The sequence below is a fragment of the Dermochelys coriacea genome, chromosome 7, assembly GCF_009764565.3.
Source record: "Dermochelys coriacea isolate rDerCor1 chromosome 7, rDerCor1.pri.v4, whole genome shotgun sequence".
Lineage (NCBI taxonomy): Eukaryota > Metazoa > Chordata > Testudines > Dermochelyidae > Dermochelys > Dermochelys coriacea.
In genome coordinates, this window is record NC_050074.1 from 1315962 (window position 1) to 1327247 (window position 11286).

General features: G+C 44.8%; 1 protein-coding gene across 12 annotated transcripts in view; it reads left to right on the plus strand.

Moving 5' to 3' along the window:
• The window catches only part of QRICH1 (glutamine rich 1), a 44939-nt gene extending 33908 nt beyond the window's left edge, over positions 1-11031 (plus strand). For all 12 annotated transcript variants that reach the window (XM_038408957.2, XM_043519897.1, XM_038408959.2 and 9 more), the window contains 5 exons: positions 8-122; positions 2913-3021; positions 3397-3548; positions 4328-4418; positions 5402-11031. In XM_038408957.2, the coding sequence (XP_038264885.1) occupies positions 8-122; positions 2913-3021; positions 3397-3548; positions 4328-4418; positions 5402-5594 (660 nt within the window). In that variant the 3' untranslated portion in view covers positions 5595-11031. The remainder of the gene's footprint in view (positions 1-7; positions 123-2912; positions 3022-3396; positions 3549-4327; positions 4419-5401) is intronic.
• The last annotated feature ends 255 nt before the right edge of the window (positions 11032-11286 follow it).

An 11286-nucleotide genomic window follows, 5' to 3' on the forward strand; every position in this document is an offset into this window, starting at 1 on the left:
TTTGCAGTATCTCTTTGAAAACGGACGAGTAGATGACATTTTCTCAGATCTCTATTATATACGGTTTACTGAGTGGTTACATGAAGTTCTCAAGGATGTACAGCCCCGGGTCACCCCTCTTGGTAAGCGCCTTTTCTCTGCTTTAGGAAGAGACCTCTCAGACATGCTGGGGTAGGGGTGGGATGTGAGAAAGCTTTAAGCTTGCTGGTGTCATCTTTCTGAAAGCTGTGATTAGAACAGAGGTGGGCAAACTACAGCTCGGGGGCCACATCCGGCCCTCCAGATGTTTTAATCTGGCCCTTGATCTCCCACTGGGAAGTGGAGTCTGGGGCTTGCCCCACTCCAGGGTTGGGGTATTGCCCCACTCCACATGGCTCCCGGAAGCAGAAGCACGTCTCCACTCCGGCTCCTACACGTAGGGGCAGCCAAGGGGCTCCGCATGCTGCCACCCCCGGAGTTCCCATTCCCCAGGAACCACAGCCAATGGGAGCTGCAGGGGCGGAACCTGCGCGCAGGGCAGTGTGCAGAGCCACCTGGCTGTGTCTCCGCATAGGAGCTGGCGTGGGGACATGCTGCTTTTTCTGGGAGCTGCTTGAGGTAAGTGCTGCCCAGAGTCTACTCCCGACCCCGTCCCATGCCCCGACCCCCTCCAAACCCCTCGGTCCCAGCCCGGAGCGCCCTCCCCCCCCCACCCCCGAACCCTAATCCCAATTTTGGGAGTATTCATGGCCCACCATATAATTTCTATACCCAGATGTGGCCCTCGGTCCAAAAAGTTTGCCCACCCTTGGACTAGAAACTGATCTGAAGAAACGCTTGGCAGAGGAACATTACTTAACTTTCACTGATTTGGGGAGGGAAGTTCTCCAGAGCCTGCAATAAGTACAAATATTTCAGAGGGTTTTGTGCACCAGACTCCCGTCCTGACTTCTATTTTAAGGGTTTAGTTAGGCTTGACTCTGTGCACCATTTAACTTACTCTTTTTAAGGGGTTCTGAGAACTGCTTAATCTTTTTGATGTTGGGAGTGTGGGGTTGATGCCCCTTCTAAGGAATGCATGAGTTGAGCAGAGATGGATTCATAAATGGCAGATGAAATTAAATGTTGATAAATGTGAAGTAATGCACATTGGAAAACAGAATCCCAATTATACATATAAAATGATGGGGTCTAAATTAGCTGTTACCACTCGAGAGAGAGATCTTGGAGTCATTGTGGATAGTTCTCTGAAAACATCCACTTGATGTGCAGTGGCAGTCAAAAGCGAACAGAATGTTAGGAATCATTAGGAAAGGGATAGATAAGACAGAAAATATCATATTGCTGCTATATAAATCCTTGATACGCCCATGTCTTGAATACTGCGTGCAGATGTTGTTGCCCCATCTCAAAAAATATACTGGAATTGGAACATGTTCAGAAAAGGGTGACAGTTGTTAGAGGTATGGAACAGCTTCCATATGAGGAGAGATTAATAAGATTGGGACTTTTCATGTTGGAAAAGGAACAAGTAAGGGGGGATATGGTAGAGGTCTTTAAAATCATGACTGATATGGAGAAAGTAAATAAGTGTTATTTACTCCTTCTCATAACACAAGAACAAGGGGTCACCAAAGGAAATTAATAGGCAGGTTTAAAACAAACACAAGAAAGTATTTCTTCACACAACGCACAGTTAACCTGTGCAACTCCTTGTCAGAGGATGTTGTGAAGGCCAAGACCATAACAGGGTTCAAAAAAGAACTAGGTAAGTTCATGGAGGATAGGTCCATCAATGGCTATTAGCCAGGATGAGCAGGGATGGTGTCCCTAGCCTCTGTCTGCCAGATGCTGGGAATGGGTGACAAGGGATGGATCACTGGATGATTCCCTGTTCTGTTCATTCCCTCTGGGGCACATAGCATTGGCCATTGTCAGAAGACAGGATACTATACTAGATGGACCTTTGGTCTGACCCAGTCTGGCCATTATGATGTTCTTGTACTACCTCCTAGTGACTTACCCTTGGTGTCCGAGGCAAGCGATCTGATCTAAATTGGCAATGCATTTTGCTTTTAGTATTCTGTGCCGCTGATGAGACTAGAGCAGCTTCAAGTGATAAAACCAGAGATTTGCCCTAAGGCTTAGCTTGTTCTGAAGCTTAGTGGATTTTGGAATCTATTTGTGGGTGCTTTTAGGCAGAGCCTTGGAAATGTTGCAGCCAAAAACTTCTGAACATTATACCCTTCATTCAGAATAGGATCGGGGGGGTGGGTGTGTGTGTGTGGGCTTCACTATGTACATGTGAGTGTCAACTTGTTCATGCAAGGTCTGTTCCTTTATGCTATTGCTGCAGTAGGGAAGATTATACCTACTCACATGAGAACTAAAGGATCACATTTTCAGGGAACAAATCTGTCTTCAGATTTTTATTCCCTTTTCTCTTAGTTTGGTCTGATCATCTATCAGTCCTTTTTATATTTGTGTACAGATACTTCTGCTTAAGTAGTGTGGTGGGTTTTGGATCCTCTTTTTCCCTCTGCCTGTTTGATTTATGCTTTGTTCTCTGTGCCTTTGCACGAGATCTGGGGTTCATACTGTTTGTGATGTTGCTGTGTATCTAGGTGTTTGGAGTGAACAATTACTCTTCTGCATAAGGGAAAATCAAGAGTGCACACATCCAAATAGTGTGTTTGACCCTGTACATTGACTGAGGATGCACATAAAGCCAACAGCTCATTTTGTTCCATTCCATCAGCTTGCTCACTCTTGCTTATTAAAGGTTGATATAAAAATGAGCAACTCTGAAATGGGAGAATTAATCTGTTTTCCCTTCCCCAAGGAATCTTTTTATAGTATGTATCCCTGAAAGTGCCTCTTGTGTTCATATTGTAACTACCTCAGTCGGTGATGCTGATTTCCGATTGTTGCAGGTTATGTCCTCCCCAGCCATGTAACAGAAGAGATGTTGTGGGAGTGCAAGCAACTGGGAGCTCACTCCCCTTCCACCTTACTCACTACGCTGATGTTTTTTAACACAAAGTAAGTATTTGGGGCAGTTGATTTAAAAGCCAAGGAACTTCCAGCATCCTTGAGGACTGACAGGAAACTGTATTGGACTAAAATGTGGTCATTGCTTTCTAATGGTTAGGGGCATGGGAACAAATCCCAGAGTAGTCCCTTTATACAGGAAATTACATGCAGTAAAACAAGGAAGTGAATTAACAAAGAGAAATCTGGACTTGCATCTGCCTTTTCTTGTGTTCTGCTGCTCAGAATACCACCTGACTTTCAGATTCTGGTTTGAACCCTGGCTCGCTCATAGATAGTAAAGTTCCACACTTCACTGACAGATGAAAGGCTAAGTAAGGCTTTGTTTGCTCCATAAATGTCCTGTGTCCTCTTCTTGCTGCTCAGGTACTTCCTGTTGAAAACAGTAGACCAGCACATGAAGTTGGCCTTCTCCAAGGTCTTGAGGCAGACCAAGAAGAACCCTTCCAATCCCAAGGATAAGAGCACGAGTATCCGGTATCTGAAGGCACTTGGTATACACCAGACAGGCCAGAAAGGTAGAGTGTACATGAGAGGAGAAGCAAGCCTTCTTGAGAATGTCTGGGATTGACAGACCTGGTCTGTTTGTACTAGTTTTATAGAGACTTGCAGGTGCCTTCAGGTGGGGTGCCAAGAAATCAATGTCTTGGACAATAAGATCCTCCTCCAGTAGCTCAGTGATCAGAGATAAAGCACATCTGTGTGTTCTGTGAGCACATGTCTTCTGACCTAGGGTTGAGTGGCTGTGAGGCACACAGGCCTCCCAGCGGACGGGTTGGGGATTGGTTTCCAGTCCAATTCTCCCAGGCAGAGGCACTGTTGTGATGCAAGGATCTCTGAGCAAAGAGAGGACAAGAGTGGAGCCTTGTTCCCTTCTCTCCATGAAAGCCCTTGACTCTTGGGAACATTCATGGAGTTTAGAGGTAGAATATGGCCTGTTGACCCAGGCTTCCACTGGCCCAGGTACTGGCGTTTCATTTAACCAGACTTCCTGCCTTTTAGAGGTTATAGCTAGATGGTGGGTTAATGAGTGGGTCTTGGTGATAAAGCAGATAGCCAAAAGCAATACCTGGAGGTTTCTGGCTGCTAATAAGTGAGCTGTGCTTTGGGGCAGCGATCTGACTCCTTTTACCTTTCCTGCAGCCGGTAACTCATGAGATGTTGTAGGATGATGTAGGATTTGAAAACATTGAGGCTGCTTGACATTGCTTATTTTATTATCTACTATTGTTCTACAAACAGTTTCCTGTACTCAGTTTGACACACTGTGGTTTTCGGGGGGGGGGTTGGTTTGCAGTTACAGATGACATGTATGCAGAGCAGACTGAGAATCCAGAGAACCCCCTGCGGTGCCCCATAAAGCTCTATGACTTCTACCTCTTCAAATGGTGAGTGCTTCTGTCACATGGGGTTGCTTATCTTCCATATATGTGGACCTAGACTGCATTTTATAGCTGCAGAAAGATAGCTAACTTTGTCTTTGGGACAGTATTTCTCTCTCCTTAATATTGGTACAATTTGTGTGTGTTAAATACATTAACTATATAAGGGACTTCAATAGGAGATGCGTGCCCCTAATAGAGGGCAAACTTTGGTCCAAAGTCGCATTTAAAAAAAAATGACTAAAATCTTGTTTTGTTCAATATTTGAAGGGGCTAAATCATGAAGTGTGAATTGTCATAAGTGTTAATCCCAGGGTTTACTTATGACATTAGACATCAGAGCAGTTGAGCTTGTGCAGTAGCCCCCGGGTGCACTGACAGCACATGATGGAAGTTCCCTCTGCTTTGGATGAGATATTGGAGAGACCCAGGTGGCGGCAGCCACAAAAATGGAAGCTTGTTCTGAATATTAGAGATGAGAGAGTGGTCTCTTAGTAGCTGCATTTGTGTATGCTTCCCTCCTTCATGGATGGCACCATAACTAGCTTTACTGGGGTGAAAATGGAGTTTGAGAAGAAAACTGACTCTTAAAAGGCTAAATGGTAACCTTTGGTACCCAAGTGAAAGGAGTTTAATCTTTCCTAGTGAATATAGGTCCACGTGATAGTTGGGGGACCCCTTTATTGTTAACCTTGGCTTAGTCCAGTGGCTGAATGAGTCATTGAGACAGAGCTCCCCTCTTTCCCCAAGAGGAGGACTGTCTAGGGCTGGGTGGGACCCAATGGTAGGAGAAGCTTATCCTACCATTGCCCATAATTGTATTTGTCCTGCAAGTAAACTTCCATAGCTCTCCTAGTCTTGCACCATTCATCAGCCCAGCATTCACTGTAAGGATTCTTAAAGCCCCAGAATGAATAGGGTGATGTTACTTGTTCCAGGACATGTTACTAACCTGCCTGTTTCTGATTTTGTTCCCCCCACCCTTTCAGCCCCCAGAGTGTGAAAGGCCGGAATGATACATTTTACTTAACTCCGGAGCCGGTGGTAGCCCCTAACAGCCCGATCTGGTATTCCATCCAGCCAATCAGCAGAGAGCAGATGGAGCAGATGCTCGCTCGGATCCTGGTGATACGAGAGATTCAGGAAGCTATTGCTGTAGCTAATGCCAGCACCATGCACTAAGGCATCCTTCCCAGCTCAGAAGGGGGTGGGGTGGGGCAGTGCGGTGGGGGGGATGATGAGCAACGATAAATTGTACAGACTTTTACACTAAAGGAGATGCCTACGTTTTGTTTTTTATTGGTGTAGTTATGAAGCCCTTTTAGGCTTCTTCTGTTTAAAAGGAAAACCTACCAATGTGTATCCTACCAAACACACTGAGCTGTTAGAACCATTGGAGGCTGCATTTCTCTGCCAGCTCAGAGCTGTTGAAACTGCTGGTTGACTTTGGTTTTTTATGATGTAGAAAACAGAACATGAGCTATGGGATTGGCCTGGATGGCTGGGGCCTCTGACGCCTCCTCAGAGTATGTGCAGCCTGGAGAGTGCAGAATGATGGATGGACCTGCTCAGCCAGCCAAGGAGAGGCAGGTGTCTCTCCTTTGTGCTCAGACATTAATTTGCTGTTGTCCTGGAAGGAGGAGGAGAGAGTGAACTGCAATTATGATTTCTAAAAAACAATTTCTATTCAGACCTTTAAGTGACATTTTTAGATGTTAAAAGTAAAAAAAAAACAAAACAAAAAAAACAAAACAAAAAAAAAACTTTACCACACTTCTTTTTTTGGCCTGACATTGAGGCCTTAAACTTGAGGCTCCTGTGCCTGATGGAGTTCTTGTACCATACACTTGTGTATCATATAAAGATACCACCCTGTTTCTCTTATGTATTCTTACTCTAGTTGTTTATTAAGAATGACGAGCACGTCTTTTCAACATGCCATTGAACAGTGTGTCTTTATTTGGGGAAGAGCGCAAGAGCTGCAAGAGGGAGCATTTTAAAAAGATCAGTGTAATTGGATTGTTCTCATCTCCCCCACATATGCTTTTCAGTGTGATTTCCCCTGGACCCTTTTTCTCTTTCCCACAACTCCAAACTTTGAAGGTCTGAAGGAATTCACTCCTGTTAGGGTGTCCACGTCCTCCTTTAGTGTTGCACATTGTGTCAGCCTTTTTCTTCAGTGTAATAACTCACTGTTGAGAGAAACCAGTTTGCTGATAGAACTTCAAGTGTCCAGCTAGGAATGTGGGATTTGCTATTGCACCAAATCAGCTTATTGGTCCATCCAGACCAGTGTCCTGTCTGCAGCAGAGGCCAGTATGTGGGGCTTCAGGCACAGGCAACACCTCCCCCAGCCCCAAAACACCTGACCGGTGGCTAGAGGTTGGGGGCAAAAATGCTTTTCAGGCTGTACGGATGGCTGGCTCGCATATCTGTATCGTAGTTGTATAGTTTCAAGAGTTGTCAGGGGTCATAATTCTTTTTTAAATCAGACCCATGGTGCCTGCCTCACTGCATCTTCAATGGCTGCTGTATTTTGACATCACGTTTCTGGTGGCTTCCAAAGAGAATAGATTGTCCGCTGTGCTTGAAATCAGAGCTCACTCTAGTGAGGCTTGAGGTTATTGAGCTACCAGCTTCTTGGACATGAAGAGGTGATGCTGCTTGAATCTGCCTTCCCCTCTTCTTCCTCTGTTGCAGTCCTGTAAATGGAAGCTCCTCCATTACTGTACAAGAGAGTCTTAAGGCTTCCATTTGTCGCCTCCCTGTTTACATTTGCAAGTAAGGTGTGTCATCCCTCTGATCTGTACTTGTGCACCAAGGATAGAATATACCCCTAAATCAGGACTGTCCATAATGTTACCGGCCCGTGTGCCCTCCTGTTTGATGTGGAGGTATGCCTGGTGATGACTTCCGGTCCTAGCTTGTGATACTTGAGCTTGATGGAAGGCTCCTTGCATCAAACGGTCAGAATGCAGATATGCCTGAGAATATGAAAATGAGGAGGGATTTGCTCCTGAAGAGAACTTTTTAAAAGCATAATTTGGTAAGAAATGTTTGGGTAACTGCTGCAGGAAGTCGTGCATCCCCTGTGCAGTGGGTTTGATGCTCCCTCTGTTCCTTACTGACATCAACACCCAGAGAGGTGATCTAAGGAAAGTCCACTGAGTTAGCTCAATGACTGCCTAGTTGGTGGTGGTATCTGGCTGAAACTCTAGTCCCTCTAGAGCAGGAAAAGAGAATGGGGATAGGTGGAGTGTAAAGCTGCCATCATACCCTCAGCTAAGTGCAGCAATTGGGAGTATCAGCAGCACTTTCCCTCTGGCAGGGAGGTGTCAGTGTTGGTGACACTTCTTGGTTTGGCTACTATCAGATGCTATAACCCTGTCACTGTGTTCCAATGACTGCAGTATTCTCCAGGCTCCAGTTTGATTATTCAAGGACATAGTTATGGGCTAGGTAGCCATTGCTCTGTTCAAGGGAGTAGCGATGTGCACGTTGTGCTAAGGGTGTCTGGGCCTGCATGGAGCTGATCACTTGGGTAAACAGCTGTCCTGAATGTTGGATTTGAGAGGGGAGCATCCTGCCTTCCGCACAGAAAGCAAGTGACCCTGAGGAATAAGTATGTGTAGGCTAAACAGCCATACTCAAGTCACTGTGCCCTGGAATGCTGCATAGGAAACTAAATCCAGCCTTCCCAGAGGTCGGAGTGTGCCCATCTGCTGTTAGTTAAATCTGAGAGCAATATGAAAATGGAAGCTGACTGGCTATTCTTTCCTCCGCCAAGTACTAAGTTGATGAAGTTTGATATATGGCTTCACATAACATTTTTGTGTAAGTATAAACTTGTCAGAGCTTGAAACAATTTGGCAGACAGATGAGACCCAGCAATGGAGTAACAAGGGATGTTGCAGGTTAGGACTGAGTTGAGGTACACTGGCAGAACTATGTGGTCAAGCTGTATGCCATGTTGCTTAAAATTATACTTGATTCTAATGTATTTATTACTGTTCACTTGCTACTGTAAAGAGCAAATGAATCAAAAAATGTACCTGATGAAGAGTCAAGTAATTCTTTAGGATCTCCACTCAGCCTGGAGAAGCACAACTCACTGTAATGGTATCGGGAGTTTAGTAGGAACAGATGGCCACATAAACCCCTAAATCTTTATTGGGTTTGCCTGAGCAAACGGTCTGAGGATTTTCCATCCCTGTCCTCTCTTTTTGATTTTCTCCTGTGTATGGAAGATGAAGGTATTGACTTGAAGATGTATAGTGTTCTCTACTGTCTGGTATCAAAATGTCTTATACCAGTTTCATTTCTTAGGAGACTGTCCAATATACTGTGCTTTCAGATGACTCCACAGAACTTGTTTCTAGTCTGCACAGAACTTGTTTCTAGTCTGCATAGCTCTATGAAACCAGCTTAACATGTCTACAGTATTTCTGGAGTTTAAACTCTGTACCCTCTGATAGTGAAGAGTGATCCAAACTTTCCTTTCTAGAAAGGTCACCCTAAAGCCTTATTTTTAAGGACTCCTGGAAGGAACTCCACTCAGATTAGGCAACAGTGCTCTATTGGCCTAGGATCTTACCGAAATCATTGGCAAATCTGCTCCTAGTTAAATGATGTAAAATAGCTCTTTTTAGCATGGTTTTCTGTATCCAGTTTGTTTCCACTCTCTCTGTTTGAGTTTCAGTGATGGACATTCCACCTAACACCTCTTGAGTACCAAACATCTTGCTGTTGTACATATTTAACCCAGAATTCACTCCCTTCCTTTGCCTTGTATGTGCAACTGATACAGGGTTAGCCTTGTCTGTTGTATCTCAGCTTGGTTAGTTATTTAGTCTGAGGCCCCCCCTACATTTTTTTTAATTGTTCTGTGCCCATCTTGTCTCCACAGAAAGTGTAGCAAGATTCAACGTGGCTGCTTTGTGAAGCTTCTTGTGTTCTGACCTCCATGTATTGTCCTATCTCTCATGAAATTGCAATATAACTGCTCTCCTACAGGAAACTTAGTCTGTTACACAGACTAGGTGTCCACTGTGCCATCATATCCTTATTTCCTTTTTTTGGAGGTGATGGTCACTACTGTAAAATTGGAATGACCAAAGTGGTGGAGACAGCCTGTGGCAAACAATCATCCCCTGGCCCCTTGCTGCAGGGGGAGGGAAGAAGAGGACAATCTAAGTGTAACTTAATATAGTTCTTTTTTTTTTTTTTAATTTCTTGATTCCTAGACTCTTGTGTTTCTCGGAGGAGGTAGTCTCCTGTATATCTGAAGCTGTTTCCCAAGCATGCTGCTTTTGACCTGATTAGTTGTGTGAGCTAAAACATCCATTTTAGGATCCAGAACCTGAAAGTGACCCTAAACAGGAGTCCTCCTTTGCACCAATCCTCACAGGGTGGAAATGAGAGGGATTGCTCTGACCTAGGAGAGAACAAGTCCATTTGCCTTGGTCAATGTGGAATTGAGCAAAAGCTGTGTCCACCATCCCAAGTTCTCTGTCGCTAAATAAAAGAAAGGTGACAGTGCCTGAGAAGAGCCCTTTCCTGTCTGTGTGGGTTTTCCTGTGAACGTTCTCACTACCCTTCTGTTTGCTGGACTGTCTTAGGGGTTGCATGATGGCTGCATACTAGGTGTAACCTGTTGAATAATGAAATGGTTAATCTTAATGTTCTGACTCTTACATCACTGTTAAAATGGGATAGAAACTGCTACAGCCTCTAATGTGGGGCCCTTCTCCCAGCCACACATCCTGAGCTGCTAGATTCCAACAGCAGCTTATAGAGATTTTTCCTTCCCCAGATATTTTAAGGAATGCTCCTTGCCCTGTCATTTCAGCCTGCTTTGTTTCATTGGAGCCAATGCACAGAAAACATCCAAGCTACTGCTGGCCACACTAACAAGCACCTTCCTACTGTAAGGAGCATCTCAAACCCTGTTCCAGGAAGGGATGATTAATGTACTGGGAGTGGGGGATATTAAGCTGCTAAAAGACATGTGATGCAATGGGTGTGGCACTCTGCCCACCACTCCCTTCCTCCAGTGTGGCTCTGGCACAGCTTGGCACTGCAGTAGACGTTTTTCCCCGGGTGGCTCTGTGCACAGCAGCCACGTTTCCAGTTGCCTGCTTCCATCTGTTCTTGCTACTGAGTTAGTCAGGAGGGGTAGGGCAGGGCAGGACTGAATAAAGCATAAAGTAGAAATAAATTGGATCTTGGCCTCTGAGGGAATGTAAGAAAATAACACATCCCCTACCCACCCTGTATCTCAGTAAGGCTGGTACTAGTTGCAGCCCAGATCCTCCCTTGGTAATGGTGCAGCCTGCATGCCAGAAATGTCTCGTCCATCCTCCCCTGTCAAATCCTAGTCTGAACAGCATATGTCATTGCCATCCCGCAAAGTGACCTTCCAGCTCGCCAGTAGCTTTTGCCCCGTGAGTTACTCACACTGCAAATCATTTTAAAGAGATGAACTCAAATATTTTTTTAATTTAACTTTACTCTTATACCCTCTGATCTTTGTAATCCCCTTGGAAATGAAATGTCTTTCCCTGCAGCCTTTGTAGTCTGTTTGACAACCATTAAACCTTGCCTTGTGTTTCTAATGGAAGAGAAGCTAACTTGCCTGTTTGTTTACTACTTTGTACTCTAGTATCACTGCTGAGGTTAATGTAAATGTGCCTTGCATTGGAATAGGGCAGCTGTACCACCATCGTCCTTTCCTTTAAAACAAAAAAAGACCTCCTCGCTTCTGCCACTCTTACAGTAGGCAACATATACTGTTGGTGGAATGTGTCATGCTTTAAAAACAAACAAAACAACAAAAAAGTCTAAATGCTCTTCTACCTGAGTGCTCAGTAAGACC